General features: G+C 39.4%; 1 protein-coding gene across 5 annotated transcripts in view; it reads left to right on the top strand.

Annotated features, from left to right (window-relative positions):
• The window catches only part of lrba (LPS responsive beige-like anchor protein), a 307885-nt gene that overhangs the window by 123681 nt on the left and 164924 nt on the right, over positions 1 to 19280 (top strand). For all 5 annotated transcript variants that reach the window (XM_041784335.1, XM_041784337.1, XM_041784340.1 and 2 more), the window contains 2 exons: positions 15476 to 15540; positions 18046 to 18154. In XM_041784335.1, coding sequence (XP_041640269.1) covers positions 15476 to 15540; positions 18046 to 18154 — 174 coding nt within the window. The remainder of the gene's footprint in view (positions 1 to 15475; positions 15541 to 18045; positions 18155 to 19280) is intronic.

The raw sequence follows: 19280 nt of genomic DNA, 5'->3' as shown, positions 1-19280 counted from the left end.
ATTTTGATTGATTTTACTCCCCCCTCCAAGCCCCGCCGCACCTTCATCTGAGATGCGATGCGATACCATCTCTTGTGAAATTTTAATTAATTTCCCAAGCTTTGAGATGGAGTAGAACGAGGGCAAAGGGTCAGGAGGCGAGGGACCGCAGAGCAGTTTTTAATCAGGGATCCTCTCAAAGTCGCATTGGCGGCCACATCAGCTCAGCATTGAGGAGGGGATTGTAAACCGCTCTTTGATAGTGCCCCGTTTCCAAACAACTACAACCGTGCTCCCAATTAAAGGACCATTTTGATCAGACATTAACTGTTGGGGTGGCTCGCTGCCTTGTTCTCTGCCATGATATTGATCCTCAAGGACTGCTGAATATACAAAGTGAGGATTAATGATCATCATATACTGTAGCTCCAACAGAGTCCTGCTTGTAATAGTAGAGAGCGCTAACACCTACAGACTACGCACTTGTTATTGATGTCAGATCAGGATTTATTATGATTAAGTGCTGGAATTCGCTTTTTTAATGATAAAACCATCAAAACAGTCTCCACTAGTCTCCCAAAGTAGGAGATGGCATATTTAGACTGTTTCGCTAAGTAGCAGGAGAAGGCAAGATTATTTGTAGATTACCATTTATAAGTTAGTAAAAGGAAAATTTAAAAACAGAGCATTTAGTGTTTAGTTTAAACATTAAAACACAAAATTTATTTAAATAAAAGCCTAACAACCATTGATTTTACCCCTTAAATTACTGAATGTGAACAACAGCCCTGCTGAGGCCTGAGTCTTCACCTAAAGTTACTTTCTAACATGTAAACTGTAGAGTATATGATAAAAAGATACAAATCAAAACTTAATTACTGAAAAGATTAAACCTATTCAAGCTCAAGGCACATATGAGCATTTCTGTAGATATTTACAACTGAGCTGTAAGTATTTACAACTCAGCTGTAAGTAGCGGCCGCATGAACAAATAAGTTAGTGGTGGTTCTGGCTGAACCAGCAGAACTACATCAGCTGAAGTCTTTTTTTAATATATACACTATATTGCCAAACGTATTCACTCACCCATCCAAATAATTGAAATCAGGTGTTTCAGTCTTTTCCATGGCCACAGCTGTGTAAAATCAAGCACCTAGGCATGCAGACTTTTTCTACAAACATTTGTGAAAGAATGGGTCGCTCTCAGCTCGGCCAAAAAGTGGTAGGCCAAGTAAAATGACAGAGCGGGGTCAGCAGATGCTGAGGTGCATAGTGCGCAGAGGTTGCCAACTTTCTGCAGAATCATTCGCTACAGACCTCCAAACTTCACGTGGCCTTCAGATTAGCTCAAGAACAGTGCGTAGAGAGCTTTATGGAATGGGTTTCCATGGCTGAGCAGCTGCATCCAAGCCGTATATCACCAAGTGCAATGGAAAGTGTAGGATGCAGTGGTGTAAAGCACGCCGCTACTGGACTCTAGAGCAATGGAGATGTGTTCTCTGGAGTGACAAACCACGCCTCTCCATCTGGCAATCTGATGGACGAGTATGGGTTCGGCAGTTGCCAGGAGAACAGTACTTGTCCGACTGCATTGTGCCAAGTGTAAAGTTTGGTGGAGGGGGGATTATGGTGTGGGGTTGTTTTTCAGGAGCTGGGCTTGGCCCCTTAGTTCCAGTGAAAGGAACTCTGAATGCTTCAGCATACCAAGAGATTTTGGACAATTCCATGCTCCCAACTTTGTGGGAACAGTTTGGGGATGACCCCTTCCTGTTCCAACATGACTGTGCACCAGTGCACAATGCAGCCAGGCCTTCTCGTCCAACATCAGTGTGTGACCTCACAAATGCACACAGGGCAAAAATTCCATAAAACACTCCTAAACTGGGAAGGCACCTAATTTTAATTTTTTTGTCTTTTGTTTTCTTAGACATTAATGGCCATTTTAACAGCTTCCCCATATCGGTGTAAAAGTATTGATAGCAGCATCTGTAATGGCTCGGATATAAAAAAAAATACCACTAACGTCAGTTGTCTTATTTTTTTCAGTTCTACTTAGTTTTAATTAAAAAACCCACAAATTTATATTAATATACTGCACACATGGTGTTAGATATCAATATAAAAAGTACCACAATTGCCTTAATTACACATAAAGCAGCATTTAGCATTCCTTTTGCTCTAGAGCCCTCCTTTGACAACTTTAAATGTTGTTTTTTTTGTCATCCTTTGAAAAACTGGGTTAAAAATATAGTCCTTTGGTGCCAGGTAAAGGATATATAGTCACTGTTGAAAGCTTTTGTAATGTTAATATAAAGACTTTATCTTCATCTAGCTTATCTTTTTATTGGATCTGATAGCTCTCTCAAATAGTTCTTTCATATTAAATAAAAATCTTCCAAATTTCTGTCACGCCATGTTCACTGGGTCTTGTCTTTAAAGAACCACTCTCTTCCTTTTCTCATGCCCTTTATAAGCCATGACGGATACTCTCTCCCTCTTACACGTGTTTTCTCTTGCCTTTGTCTTGTTTATTGCCATTGTGCCATTTCCTCAGTGCACTTCTTAAAGTGGCTTCCACCAAAAACATCTGATTAATAAATGATGCGCTGGGATGAGAAAGAGCTTTCCCCCTTTTGCACTTGCTGCTGTCTGTCCAGGGCTGAGAAATCATCTCATCGGTTACTGGACAGTCTACGATGAGCAGAGGCACATAAATCTCCTCAGTAGCTGCATTTGTGTCCTGTAGATCAGCCATTATTGTCCGGCCCCTCTGTCAGCCCATCCATCCTTCTGCCATTTATCAGAAATGCTTCCTGTACCTGGAGACGATGGAAGGAGGAGAGAGATTGGGTGGGGGGGTGGGGGGGTCGGGGGGTCCACTTACATGATGGTCTGATATGACAGTGCTCTTCCTAACACAATAACAGATACAGAAAATCTTTTTAAACATCTTAAACATTCATATTTTAAACATAAACTAGATACGCCTTGATTTACATAGCTCTTCCCTTAAGCTGTTGAAATGATTTTTCAAAAAAGCAGGTAGAAGAAGATGGTGTACCCTTTAAATCCTCAGGGAGAAATTAAGTTTCTACACTCAAATGTTGTACATGTACATAAGATGACATAAATGCACATGCACAATTATAATCCTGTAAACATGCACAGATGGAGAGTTATCAGAGTCAGGGGTTGCTGTTACAAAGTTGCACCCTCCCTGTGGGGTTCTGGAAGTGAACTGGTGCCCCTCCAGTTATCAGACCAATATCCAGATTTGGTCGGACTGTATTTAAATCAGAAACCCTCCCATTCCCAACAAAAGTCCTTACAGAGCCTGAGCTACACTGCCTGCAACAACAAAATACTAGATTCTGCAGCCTCAAGTGATGTAAAGAAATCCAGATAATTTTGTAAACAAATTACTCTACCTAGGTATGATGATGATGAGCAGGAAAGTGTTCACAGCATTTAAAAAAAATAAAAAAAAAAATTCCTGAGAAAAAAGAAGAAACTCCAATCCTTTAGTAGATTTACCCTGGTGCTGTCGCACTGTTTTTCTTTCCACCTCTTTTTCACTGAGTGAAAAAAACTCAACATTTATTGTCCTCATGGGATGAGTCCTACTTTGATGATTCCCTGACTTCTCCCTCGACAAACACCAAAAGGTCAAAGTTTTGATTTCTTTGAGGAAAAATCTCAACTTTGTCTTGAAATAGTTCTCAAGTAGTCACTGATATCCCTGCCATTTACCCATTCACATGATTTGATACATGAACTTTTCATTTGGGATTTCAAAAAAGATACAAATTTTGGATTGTCTGAAATGTTCTACGTCCAGAAAAGCGTAACATTCCTTATAGCTGTAAATGCTGTAATTTGGTGAATGTCAGATAGTTAATTTTTGCATTGAGCATGGTAACCATTACATGCTTCACATCAGTGTGTTGGGATAGCAATCGTAGACATGTTAACAAAAGCTTCAGACACTGTAAGCCAATCAGCACTCACAGTTGTTGAAAAAAAGCCAATGCAAAAGTGCAAGAAGATGTAGTTCCTTAGGGTACGCTGAAGGCTGGCTCCAAAAGCCTCGCCTCATATTTCCTGTCTCTCAATACAGTATGATGTGATATTATATGATACCAAGCTGTATGACATAATATGACACAATGCAAAATGATACGTCACAGTACAAAACAATACAGTGTGATACGATACCACCAATATGGTACGATACGCTATTACTAGACATGACGGGGTAGGGTACAATATGATATGTTAAGGTGTGATGTCGTTAGGTAAAATATAGACAATACAATGCCCGATATGATACCAAACAATATGAAACAACACCATACCAAGCAATATGGTAGGATACTATACGATATTATACTATACGACAATATTGTACAAAACAGTTTACTGTCCCCCTGGAAAATGTGGTGACTGCTAGCAGGATACTACAGGCATCATAACACCTCTTCATAAACCACTGGGTGACATCTCAAAGGCTACGCCCATGTTTTATAAAACACACATTAAAAACTTCACTGCTAAAGCAAAGGGGGAAAAGTGGTTGAATGAATCCTTTACTGTACTCAGATGACATCTGGTGTTAAATGCTTAAGTGACTATCTTAGATTAGGTGGCTCATTGAACTTCTTTAGCCCATTGTAAACAGAATGTTGTTGAAGCACTGATCCAGATAATCTTTTAATGGTAATTCAATAACATCAATGATACCCTGCTAATCCAGTAAGCATGAATTATCATACGTTTCCTAGCCAGTCCCCCCAGAGTTAACCTGTTTAACAGATGGGCACCTCTCACTTGCACCCAGCGGGGGACAAAGACATTGACTTCCACAAACACTTGGCTCCTCCTGACCCTTGACATTTTGACCTCCAGGTTAGGAAGAAGGGTGGCGGAGGGATAGAAGTTTAAACTCCTGGGGACAAGATGAGAGCGCATTGTCGTCATTCAGCATGCAATCAATATTAGAATCTGAGACTCAAGGGAACAAGTTTGTAGATCAGTGGCCGTGTGAAATAGGATGTCATTTATGTACAAAGGAAAAACTGACATTTATAGATTGTGAGAGACTCAAAGATATCAGCTTGATCTGATTTTAACCGAAGAAACACCACAATGAACCTTGAAAAGAACAAGGAACTACATAATGCACCTTTCATCTTCATATTGTTTCCTTTTATTTTTTTCCTTTTCCTTCTGCACTGTAAAAGGTTACTTTAAGATAACAAATACAGACAGATTTTAAACATATTTTATTTTAAACAAATAAATAATCTAAAGACACTATTGCTGGTAAATGATAGGCTGTATTGAAGTTGCAGTACATTAAAAGGCTTTAATATCATTCTTTTATAATGAAAAGGTTATGGAAAAGCTGTAAAAATTCCTTAACCCTTTTTATTTTGTCTGTATGAAATTGAAACCAGTAGTAGATTTTAAAGCAAGGTGCTTATTTTAAAGGTAATGTTGCTTCAAGTGCTCTGTGAACAGCTAGAGAGTAATTTCTAATGTCTGTCAGAGGCTATAGTTCTTAAATCGTTCATGAGTGAAGCTTTGATGGATGATGAGCAGACTTTGTTGTGTGAACCACTTGTGGAGCTTCACAGAGGCGAGAGAAGTGGCGAGGAATGCGATGAAACCAGGGGACACAAATACTTTCCCCGTCATTTTCCTCACAGTCAGACACACACCCTGCCGTGCAGTTAAACAGGCATGCAAGGTTCAAGATCAGTGCAAATCAAAGTGTTATTCCTCCCTCCCTCCTTCCTTGCTCGCCCTCGCCCACCGTTCTGCTCCAGTGCCCCTTTACAGCCGTGCCACGCGGCTTGGTGTCCCCGCCGTCGCTCTGTACTTTAGAGGATAACATCACGCTGGTTGTTCTTTGAAAAGGTAACTCTCCTGTGAGACTTAGAGAAAACACAGCAACACCAACTGGCACTTAATTCTGCAGACTCCCTATCGTAGCCAACTATGCAGCCAGAGATGAAGGGCAGCAGGGTGGGTTGTGTTGGAGGGGGTGTGGGTCAGAGGGGGGGTTTCCTGACAGGAAGTGAAGTCTTGCTGGGAGTTGAGAATCGAACAGAAGATTCCTGAAAAGAAAACCAAAATTTGTTGTTTCTAATTTTGTTTGGTGCTGCTTTTACTGCCTCTAAAATGCACAAATACTCAATTATTTATACACAACATATATTCACTCTCCAGATAACCAAGAGCATTCCTGACAGGCACAATTAATGTCATGTTTTTTAACCTGACAGGTCCCACATTATAAGACCTTGGAATGTATTCTCATGTTTCCCCCTGCTCTCCTCTCTCTGCTGTCCTGCTGATAAAATCAAGTCCTGGCTTCTTTGTTTGGATGGGAATTTGGAGGAAATTTCAATCTTGTCATAGCTGATTGTACTACAGAGGCCCAATCAAGAAGTTACAGCTGCAGATAGATCTGATTTTACTTGACATCCCCAATATTAACTTTGGCTGTTTTGATAGGGCTGTGGATGAGGTGAGCTGCCTTCACTGGACATTAAGAAACATACAGGTTTTCATGTATTTTACAGATTTGTAGCAATGCTCTGCAGCATGTGAGCTTAACAGGAGCAGCTGCTAAAGACATTCTGTATTTAACAGCTCAATCATGAATTGTTTGGGCAATCAGCACTTTTCTTTTTAATGTTATTCAATCTTTCAATTACAAGGACTTTAGAATGAAATGTATTGTGTCTGTACTAAGGTGCAGTAAAAGTTTTTGTTTTATTTATTTAAAAATAAATCAATAAACAAAGCAGCAAATAGGGAAAATATTATATAAATTCTTTAAAGTAACATTAATAGTTTGTTGTGGTAGATTGTTTAAAAAACTTGATGATTCTTGCAGCAGTAAAATAGCTTATACTTGTTGACAGATGTGCATGTGCAAGTTTAGTGGAGTTTTAACAACAGAATACAAGTTTACACAGTTTGTATTCATATTTCAATATGTCTTCAGTGCCATGAGTCTCAATTGGTTGGCCATCAGAACCCGCCACAACCTCCTCTTGATAACTTGGGTCCAAATTTTAAAAAAATCCAATCACTCAAATTCATAACTTTAAAGGTTGCAGCTTGAACCTCAGATGGAGCACACGTGATTGAGGAAAGAAACGAGGCAAAACATACATGTTTGAATGCACATCATTACAGAATGGCATGCATGCTTACATTTTATTTTACTGTACATTTAATATGTCAAGGGATTTTATTGTGGGGGAAAATATACTTGTTTTTGTCCTTGAAAACGGAATAAATAAGTAGAAACCTTGAGAAAAAGAATAGAATATGTCACCACAGAAAACCCTAAACAAAGCAAGTCAGCCCCTGCTACGCTGGCTGTTAACAAATCTCCTCACAAGTTAGCAAGCAGCAGTGTTGAACAGAGAAGCCAAGGACGAACTTTACAGTTTCATGCATTTCATCTCTCTGCACTGAAACTCTCTCATCACGTCTCATGTAAATCCACTTGTAGACGTGCAACCTCTCTTGTCAAACATAAACTTTCGTCATTGTTTAGTTTGTGAATTTCTGACAAAACTCTGTAAAGTTGCAGTGCTGGCTCTGAACTTTATAATTATTGAGCTTCCAGATCAACTTTTTTCAAATGAGGGGGCATCATTTAGTTAAGGGGGGGCTCATACCAGTTTAGGGCCTCCCTTTGGCCAGATGCAGCCTTGACTATATGCCAGGTCTGCTATATTCAGTATAATCACAGTCTGCAATTTAGAACTTTTGATTGTCTGCTGTAAAAACACAAAACAAACAATTCAAAGAACTACTTTTGTGCTCACCAGAGGTGTAAACAAACGCTTAGTTTAAGTCTAAAGAGCTCAAACTCAACATATTTGTTTGTGCTGTGATAAGGTTATTAGTCCATCATATCTTAATGTGAAATGCAACATAAGAAGCAAAATTTTCACAACCATCCAGTTCAAAATGCTTCAAGCCAAACATATTACCAATAATACCCACACATTAACCCCAAGAAACAAGTTTTGATACTGAAATCCTGATCTCTATTGAAATTGAGGACAATTGATAGGGTTATTACTCTGATTCAATGGAATAAATTCTTCAATATACATTATATTATAACATTAAACATATTTAGTTCCAAATATACCTCAGTATCTGACACTACATCAGTGATTGAAATGAGATTTTCTCAGAGTTTCATTCTCAACCAAAGGCTCAGCTGTGAAGTCAGAACAATCATTCTGCTCTTATTAAAAGTCAGTAAATTGAACCAATGAGAGGTCTGCTCTGTTGGAACAAGCAGAAAAGTAAAACTGCTTTCCAACTTGGATTTTAAGAGATGAATCTTTGTCGTCTTTAGACGAATGCCCATTTCAAGTGATATTTTGTGAATCTAACGTGCTGCAAAATGCTCTTATCTAGTAAATTTATACTGGTGAATTAAGGCGTAGAATATTAGAAACAAAAGAATAACTTAGACCAGAAAATATTGTTTAACTGGGATGTGATTTTATTTCTCTTAGGGCTGAACATCTGCTCTTATTGGAACTGAAACAGCTGCACAGTGTTTAAATATTTTTGTGCTCCTACATCATTAAAATCCTCTGATATTTACTGGATGAACCAAACTGTCAGATTTGTGTCAAGATAATATTGAAAAAGAGTCTGCTTCCTAAATGATCTACTAATACATACTCTCCCTGCTCAGCTCCAGTCTTCCAGCATGTATTTTTCTTTGTCCGTTTGGTGTTATGGGGCTTTAAGGTCTTGATTTTCTTCTCTGTTAGTGTAGCCATGAAAGTGTGAGTCCATGAAGCTGTCGGAGACCCTGCAGTGTAAATATTTGGACACCAGTAAATATTCCCTCAGTTGTGAATTTGATCACGCAAACACCAATACCAGTGTCTGTTTTTCTTTAAGCAGATTCATTTTGACCACGCACATGTGGACCGCGGAGAGCTAGAGGGGACACACCAGTGTTTTTATTCTCACAAAGATGACACAGCAGTATCTACTTTTACAGTAACCACGCAGGAAAACAATGACTAACATTTGATTATTTGGAAACACATGGGCTCTATTTTAGTCTGTGTTAATATGAAATCTTTGCTCATAAATGTTTGTGTCACAGAACCTCAAAATTCATTTCCTTGTGTGTTCTTTTTTTGTGGCTGTAAATGCAAACAAATGTAATTAAAAAATGTCACAATATGCTTCAGCTTAAGGTTCAAACACTCCTTGTTGCCCAACTAGAGGAGAGTTGTTTAGCAGAAGAAGCTCACAGAGTGAAACAACATGAGTTGGAACAAAATAACCATCCAAAAATATATTGTTGACCTTGTGTGAAACATTTAGTGAATCAGTGGATGCCAATATAGATATTTTAGTCTGGAAAAAGGTTTTGTCTCTTTACACGCATTTTTCTGTCAGTTTGACTCATCACTGCTTTGACTCTTAACAGTAGCTCTTGAGGGTAATGTCAGATAATTGTCATAAGAAGTTACCAGCACCATTAAAGGAGACAACAGTGGGATATTGATTGACCTTTTAGGGGCATATTATAATCCTGAATTAACCTGAAAATTATGATAGTCAATTACTTGACAGTCACTGTCATAATATTATTTTTATCGTGGGCCATGTACCACTTGTTGTACCATGTATCATATCACATATCCTATCATAAATGGTATTATGTGTAGCTAATGGGGTGCACGATATTGGATTTTTGCTGATTTTAGATATGCCAATTCTTCCAAATTAATTTTAGCCCATAGAATTATCGATACTGTGCCGTACAGACAGTCTTTTAAACACACAATCTAAAGTTTGAAGATGAACAATTTTTAGTCCTTTAAACACACTTTAAGTCTAAGGAATGATGAAGAATGAAGATTATTAGTAATATTTGCAAATGCCGATAATCCACTTTTTAAAGGTCACATATATTACCCTTTTGAGACAAGTTTAAATTGGTCTCAGAGGTCCCCAAAACATACATGTGAAGTTTGTTGCTGAAAAAACACTCCAGTATTGGATTTTTGCATGTCTAAAAACCCTCTGTTTCAGCCCTGCTCAGGACGAGCTGTTTCTGTGTCTGTGGCTTTAAATGTTACTGAGCTATCTGACTCTGCCCCTGACTCCACCCCTCTCAGGAAATGGATGTGGCTCTCCTGATCCTCCTCTCAGCTGCCAGCACACATTTTTGTTAGAAAAGCCTGAAAAAAGTGTCTTTTGTGTAATATGTGACCTTTAAGCTAATATCTGCTGATTCTGATATCATGCTGGTAACATTGTGCATCCCTATGTGCTATCATATAAAACAGTTGTTCTGATTGATCATTTGTCATCATGTATCATATCACATATCATTTATCCTATCACGTTAAGTATCATGTCAGTAGTTATGTCATGGATCGTTTTATATCGTTTACCACCGATCATATCATGTGTTGAATCACATACTGTGTAGGGATGCACATGATTAGCTGGTTTAAGGCTTAAAATCAAATCCCTCAGTTCTCAGGACCAGAATTACATGTTGATTACCCTAGTTCTTAATATTTTCAACCAGTTCAGGCCCCAAATCCTGGTGAAACACACCGTCCAAACTGTAATGCAACCACCCTCCACTAGTAGCCACTGTAGCTCCAGTTAGCAGCTACTGAATGCTGCCACAATGCCCTGTAACCTGATACAAAGTAAGATAAACTGAAAAGCATAGTTTAGCATTATTTCGATCCAGAAAATGGTATGAAGTTGTAAGCAGACTGTGGCAGGTTGTACTCACATAGAGTATAACCTTAAAGATGGGTCACAGGGTGCAGATGTATGCGGGCAGCCTAGGTTTACGGCCGACCTATGACTACTTTCCCCAGTCCACTCATCCCTGTTTCCAAATCAATGAATGTTAATTAATATGAGCATCAACCTGCAAAGAGGATCAAAAGCAGGCTGTGCTAGCACTTCTAACTTAAGCTACATCATGTTGTTTACCCAGTGCTGCTGTGATTTGTTACATAAATAGTGTTGAATTTGACAATTTTAGGGGGGTTTCTTGATTTCGGACTATGACTTGGACTAAAAGTAGTCATAATTTATGGTTTAATGGATGTTAAATTATTTGCCAGAAAACATCACTAATATCATATCATGTATTGTTTCACATGTTGTAACACATTTCACCACATATCATATGTGTTGAAACACTTATCACAAGTTGTATGTCATACTGTATGTGTTGTATCCCTTGTATATTGCATTACACAGGCTTCAAACTCAAGGCCTGGGGACCGAATCCGGCCCGTAAGATCATATGATCTTTCTATTATAACTGGATCAGTTGTCCTCCTCTTTAATTTAACTCTTGCTGCTCCACCACTCTTGCCATAAGGATTTATTCCTTTGCTGTCATCTGACGTTGTATTCCCACAGACTTTTCGAACCAACAAATACTTGTGATTATGAGTAATGCCACCGAAAAGCGCAAATGACTTATTTATTATTCCGAGAGAGTCGAGACATTTCTCTCTTCAGTGTTGGAAAATGTTTTCCTTGTGTTGTGGTGGGGCTGATGTTTGAAAGGTGATTTGGCTCAGGAGGTCTGTGTTTTCTCACCAGTGGTACTGGTATATTTAGATGTTGATTATGGATAATCAGCTGTAATGACGGAAGTGCATGGCGTGTGTGTTTAAACTCAATGCCATCGTCGGCCCAAAACAGAGCTGTCTTATTAACTTCAGACAGAGGCGGGTGTTTTCATGAGTTAGCTCAAACTTTCATTCATAGAAAAAGGTAACAAAATCCCCTAGAGCTATGTGAAACATTGGGAAAATTTCTAATCAGGATCAAAGGACGGCACTCCTTCTTGGTCCTATCATCTGTTGGGAGGTCAGGTTAAAGGTCCGGGGTCACAAATGGCTGCTTGTATCTCCTCATCAGGAGAGCTGTGGTCATGGCCCCTGTTTGCGGTCATAAAAGCTGTGACATCGCTGACCAGGGCAGCCAAAATCCAATATTCTATCATTGACCTGTCCCTGTTTCCTTTTTGTCACGGCAAGATGTCCCTCAGATCAGGGTCATTGCTTTTTTAATTCAACTAGAGGAGCCATTTCTTAGCCCATAATGACACCATTAGTCTTGCTATCACCTTTGTCTATGTCTAGAAAATGCCAATGGCTTTACATGCCTGTTCGTCCAACCTAATTTAGAGCAGAATCAGACGCTGCAGTTTGGTGATAATCTTTTTTATTCCTGCTGAGGAAGCTTTACAGTTTTAAGAAGTATTTTAAAGAAACCCCATAAAGGAAATTTAACGCCACTGCTTTTCTACTTCTCCTGAGAGCCCGGCTCTATTTACAGCCTCACTTCCTGTGGTGTTTATTTGAAATCCAGCTCTAACCCGGGCTGGAATATCCCCACGGCCACAGGCTAACACTCATGGATAATGTCCTTCAACTACAGTCTCAGTTAAAGTAGAGGGCCCCAAGGCTGCTCTCACACACTTCCTCCAGAGCCAAAGTCGGCCGCAGCAACCCTCTGCCAGTACTCAACTCCGAGCCCAGACTTTTATTCCCTCTGTGCCCTCTTTATTTGGACTGCATTGTAAACACGGTCAATGCCAATCTGGCCCTGCAGGACAGAAAGCAGTTTTGAATTGAGGTTAAGTGTTAGCTTGTTGTCTGCATGACATGCAGTTGGTAACGGTGATCATACGCAGGCGTTTCAACAGAGTGGTTCCTTTGGCTTTGTCAGTGATTGCTTCTGATGGTTTGACTTTTGTTGTGCTGAAAGGAGGGAGAGCTGTATGGTTTTGGAAGTCATCACATGTGTACAAATATGTTTAGATGTATATTAGGAGCTCTGGTAAAATGAGCTTTTTCCTTCCTCCTTGTAGCGCTGATGTTGGCGTCCCTGTGGGATCTCTAGGTTTACTGAGAGGCCGGCCTCTACATAAACACACGGTTTCCTCTATCAGCTCAAGACATGATGACAGCCCAGTCAAAAAAAGTTCCTGCTAGGATGCACATACACTTCAGCTTTTTAAATAATTCAATAAATTGCTAACACATTAAGAATTAGAACCGGTTTGTGCACATTTCTGGCAGCGTTTACCACAAAAATGACACATTTATAATAATTCACTATCACGTGAACTATGTAGTTCTCAGAACTGTGATCAATCTTTTGTTTTTGGTCTCTAACTTGAGGTTTTTCTTGCATATTTCTCCTTCTCCCCCGAGAGGAAGAAAGGGGAAAAAGCGCTGCTAGGTTCAGACAGGCCCCATGACCTTGTTGCTTTATTATTCTTTTGACGCTTGTGTTGAGGGTGTTGAAATATTGAACAGAACATGAGAGATGATGACCGCTGAGTTTCCCTTCTCTCGTCCCTTTCCAAGTCGAGGATTTAAAGTCGCGCACGGCTGCGGCAGGCTTGTTTAGACTGACACCTTGAACCATAACGCAAGTCAAAGAGGAGGAAATTTGTGTATTTACTCGTGATAAATGCACTCACGACACACATTTTTCCCTCCTTTCTACTAGTTTGCCACTGTATGTAGCCTGTGTTGAACAAAGCAGTCAGTACGCTCTTTAAGATGATTCTTCATTTGGTATCAGGAGCTATTAGAGTCAGAAAAATGTAAAGATGGAGTGTGTAATTGTTAAGAACAGCTTATAATAAGATCTGTTTATAAGCAGGTTGAAAATGGATTACCTGAGGTCAAAAACGATGTGCACCTCTATTATATAACCTCAATTTTACTGTTCTCAGTTCCAAGACATTCTCCTAAATGAGATATTAGGAGCCACATTTCTAAAACTGCTTACACACTTAATTGTATTAAATGAAAAATAGAGAGACACAATGAAATTACTGTGGTACTGGTATCAGCAGATATGAAAATTTCTACTGATATTTACAACCAGTATTTTGGCTATTAAAGTTTTTTTTAAATTCATCTTCATTCCTTACATTTTAAGTGTGTTTTAAGGACTGAAGTTTAAGGTCTTACCTAAATTTAAATATTGGTATCAATACAGGTATTTGCAAAACTGAATTTGTAAATATCGTCATATCAGATATTGGCCAACAATCCAATATCATGCATCCCAAATGGAAATTTTTTAGCCTGACTGTGGGTCAGATTTACTACCCCCAGCCTCTGGGTGAGCTTGGGCCTGTAAATGATCATTTTTTTCATCGTCATCAAGGGTGTGCCATCAGTACGATTGTTTTGCAGCTCCATATTGCATTGGAGCCCCCGACCTCAGGCTGCAGGTCAGCTTGTTAAGATTTTCGATTGTCCTCCATGTTTGTTTTTCTTCTGGAGTCACATTTGATGATGAGTTTCTGTGAGATCGTGTGGGGGAGTCTGTGAAATTGTGTGTTTGGCAGGGTGAAATTGAACTTTTCCATCTACCTGCCACTGTGGCTGGTGGATTCAAAAATCTACCAGCCACAAATATTTTTTTACCAGCCACTCTATTTGAACAAGCAGCATTATTAACAAGGTATAATATTTCAATCAAGGCTTATAGTATTCAAGTTATAGCCTATTCAACAAGATAGGTGGTGCATAAATGATCCATACTGTTGATTTTGAACCTTCAACATTCAAACATTTTGACTGTTTGCTGCACCTCCATCCTATGGGGGACACTTTAAAGGCGTTTTCCTGCTCTATTGTCAGACTCACAAGAATTTTATATTTTGTGGGCAATTTCTGCTATCTGATGCCAAAAATCTGGCGTTTCTTAACTACCTTGGACTTACTACAAGCAAGACATTGGTTCAAACACCTTTAGCAGTACACCAGTTGTAGTGGAGAACCACACTTACGATACTGAGTCAAACCATCCCAGTACACAGCTGCCTGTAAACACTCGACAGCAGGGAAGTGGAGGCAGTTATTTTGATCAGTGAATTCGTGGGTCTGCTGAATCTTGCTCATAAACGATAGAATGGAACAAGGAGAAAAAAGCGTTTAATTTAGGCAATTTACTGTAACTAAATCACTCTCTTAGGCTAGACGACTTTTATTTAGCTGCCCCTGTGGCCAGGAATTTCAGCAAATTCACTAAATACTGCTCAAAAGTTTCCGTGTTTGTCTGGTGGTGGGTGCCAATTTCAGAGGAATGTCAGAGGATTACAAGGTGAAAAATAGTTTGAAAAGGTGCTAATATCTGTGGTCGCCCGTGTTTATAAAATTGTTAAAGATTTTAAAATCATCTGATGTGTGGCCAGCCTTAAATGGAACAAAATATTTTTGAACAAAAAAAAAAAAACGTTTATGTTACTAATGCAGGTTTATGATATGTTTTTTTTTCTAATTGATCTAGGTTTAATTTGTTTAACTTTATTTGTATGTGATTAAATCGACTCAAAACACTTTTTAATATTTTCTTAAAATAATTTGATTGTTTCAGTGCAGTCATTGCTATTTTTTGTGTTATTTTGCAGGAATGGCAGAACTCCATCCAGAAGAATGCAGGCCTTGCCTTCATCGAGCTGGTCAACGAAGGCAGGTTGGTAACTCTGACTGCCCCCCTTCCTTCTCTCTGCTGCAATACTTCACCCTTATCTCCTAAACCTTTACCCATCAGCCACTTTTCAATTTCACCATTCCTGGATCACATCACACCCCCTTAGGCCCCAAAGATCCCTGAGGCCTGTGTGATGGGGGTGCTGTGGAAAACAATCAATGACCAGGGGGGGTAAAGAGGAGCTTGGGAAGATCCTTTAGTTCAAGGCTCCATTCAATACCTGCTCATCCCAGAGGGATTTGGGAAGAGGAGAGAGGTTAGGTAGACGGTGACGGGGCCTCTGATCGCTGGTTCCTCTGTGACACTCAGGAAATCGCTCTTGATTTCTCTCTGTCCATCTGTCACTAGATGTCTCTCTGGTTGAGTCTTTAATCTTTCTGCAGTCATCACTGCTATCTGCTGCGGTTTTTGTTTGTTTTTAGTGTGCTTGTAGCATCTCAAAATACAGTCCGAGCTTCCCAATAAGACTCTCTCATTCCAGCATATGTAACTGAGTATCATCTCAGGTCTCATTAATTTCATATTTAAGGGCCTGATATTTATCATTGGTTAGAATAATCATTGGTAGAGGTTAATTCACTCCAATGCCAGCAGGACTAGCAGTGCAGATCTAACATGTTGTTATGAAGGAAATTATTGATATTGGCTTTAAAATGATGCTCTCACTTGACTAAAACTCATGTCTAAGTTTCTAATAAAAGTGTTAAAAATATTTAATGCTTTAATGGGAATCAAGCCCTCATTAAAACATGACTATAACATAATTACTTAATTATTTTTTTCAAAATCTGATCAAATTCAGATTATGCTGTTCTGCAGGTGGGCAGAATATCCACCCAGGTGTATAAATACCTCACCAAATTTCTCTAGCTAACAGGGATTAGTCTACTTTTTGGTCTAATGTTGTAATTCCTCTATTTAGCATGTAAAACTTTGTGTCATTTTTTTTAATTTTTTTATACTGTTAAATTAAGGGTGGTTGGCTTCCTGTTTGGATACAGACTTGTTTTTATTTGGGAGAAAAATTGTGTTGCTCAAAGACTGTGGCATGAACTTAACCACAGAGAAAGGCCCTTGTTATGGAGTGAAAGAGGAAATATAGGAAAGGTAAAGAATTTAAATGCTTGATACCACAAAGTGAAGGTGACACCACAGACTTTCACACACTGATGGCAGAGGTTGCTATGGAGAATTGACCATCAGTATTAACTCATCACATTAAAATGTATCGATAACACTTTACATAACCACAGTTGCCCTGATTAATGCCAACAGCCCTAAACATTTTTTTTTTTTTACTTGTACTTTTAATTTCAGTGGAGTCAGTATGTAAGTTGTACATTTTTGTAGTTGATAGCAAAACACAAAATATTGGGTTATAATACACATGTCACTATCTTCTAGTTCATTGGTTCCCATCCTGGGGTCCGGGCACCCCTAGGGGTGGACCTGGGGTTAATAACAGTTTGGGAACCAGTGTAGTCAGTGGGGAAGAGCTGTACTAAAAAAGACATGATAAATATATCTTAATACTTGGTCTTCACATTTCTACTTGGGTACTCTAATTCTTTGCTACTTTAACTGTCAAGTAGGAATTTGCATACTACCTGGTATTAAAAGTTTTGAATCTAACTTGAGGAGCCTTGAAGATCCTAAAATTCACCCTGCAGTTGGCATTTTATTTCCTTTTCCTTAAAGAGGAACTCACATGTATTGAGCACATTTGAAAGTTCCATAAGTCTGCTCTGTCCATGTGTACAGTTTTAAGCAAGAGCACCGTAACGACTGGCAGTGGCTCGGTTATTGATAGCGGGGCCTCGACAGGGCCATAGAGGCTGCAGAGGCCCCCGCACCTCCGCTCCCCTGCTGCCCTGCGCTGAAACAGCAGGCTTAGGTTACAGTCCTCTCACTGCCCCATAACCCCCCCTCCACTCCCAACAGTCAGTCCCAGCATGCCCCATTCCTTCTTTCTGGCCTCTAGTCTGTTATTGTTCCACTTTGCACAGTCCTGACCTTTAGGGCTGCAGAGGGGTTCCTTCCAAGCTACACTAACACGCACACAGCATGCATGTTTCATTAACACTGATAAGCAGAGGGAGGAAGACGACATATGTAGCGACATCGGCACAGTTCCTCCCTCTTGTCAGATGCATATCATTAACAAATCAATTAGCACCTGCACCCCGCTTAGTGGATTTATCTGCTTTGGTTTTTGTTTCCAAATTAGATTTTCTGCTTATTTTACATGGTTCTTTTTAACATTTTATGGATATTACATGGCTGTTTCTTCTCCTGGTTACCAGATACTGCAGTGTTGAACAGATGTTTTAGATAGCTCAAGATTTTATGATATTTCTTAGCATCTGTCTGACATTTTCTCTCTAGGAGAAATTTGAAATCCATATACCTTGGAAAATTCTATAGAATGATTGTAAATACATTTATTCATTTTTGATAGGCTGATGCCCATGTGTCCTCTCCCTACAGGCTGCTGAGTCACACCATGAAGGATCATCTGGTTCGTGTGGCTAATGAAGCTGAGTTTATCCTGAGCAGGCAGAGAGCTGAGGACATCCATAAACATGCAGAGTTTGAGGTAAGATGGAGAGTTTTGGCAATCCATTCACAGATGCAGGAGAATGAGAAGAACCTAACTATTGACATCAGTTGTTAGCATGCAGATAAACTAAACCGTGAAGCTGTTTTTGAAAGGGCTGGTCAGAATTTAGAAAAACTTTGTTAATCCCTACTGGGGAAATTTAGGAACTAGGTTCATTTCATTTAGTATTTACCATTAGGAAATGTATATTAAAAAATCAAAATAGATAAAAAAAATATGACACATGAATAGTAGTCTGATGACAGATAAATAGGGTGAAGATGGCCCAGTTGTAAGGTCTCGGCTCGTGTTCAGAAGTTGGTTTTCCAAACATGCGGCCTGGTTTCAAGTCTGACCTGTCCCTAATTTCCTGGATTTCATTCCCCACTCTTTCCATGATCTTCTACTGTGATCACTGACCTGTTCTCTCCACATAAAGGCAGAGAGCCCAGACACAATAGGTCAATGAGAAATCCGGATATGTGCAAAAAGTGCAGAGTATTTCATGGCAGAAGTGTTGAGTCAGAAGAAGTAGATAGATCAGGGTAATTACAGACAATTTGAGATTGTAGCCCAGTTTGAAAGCTTTAAGTAAAAAAACTAAATTATGACAAGTTTATGGCTGCTGCCGTTGAATACGCCTTTGGTTGACATAGAAAAAGTAGATATGAAACAAGTAAGGAGTAGGTCCAACTGTCAGAGGGAGGATTTGCAGTTTTGATGGTAAAAATTTGGCTACTTCTTGGGTGCTGGTGCAGCTCAGTGAGTAGAGCAGGCGCCCATAAGCAAAGGCTATATTCCTTAATACACTGGCCACGGATCAGTTTCAGTTTCATATTTATTTCAGGCCTAATTAGGCCCCCATCCTCCTTTGGGGCCCTGGCCCTAGGGTAATTAGTCCTATTTCCCCCTGACTACTACAGTACCCATGTCTGTCATATTTCCTCCTGTAAGATCCAACTTTAGTCTGCTCTGAGAGTAAAATCTGTTTGTAGCTTTAGGCCCTGCTACATTAATACTGCTTTGATAGAAATGTTTAATAGTTTAATATTCCCATCACTGAAAGCATCGCTGAGCTGATCCAATGACTACTTTAAACTTGTCCATAATAACTGTCACAGCA

The sequence above is a fragment of the Cheilinus undulatus genome, linkage group 4 (assembly GCF_018320785.1).
Source record: "Cheilinus undulatus linkage group 4, ASM1832078v1, whole genome shotgun sequence".
NCBI classification, from domain to species: Eukaryota; Metazoa; Chordata; class Actinopteri; order Labriformes; family Labridae; genus Cheilinus; species Cheilinus undulatus.
The sequence above is the reverse complement of the archived record's forward strand: the minus strand, read 5'-3'. Positions and strand labels throughout refer to the sequence as shown.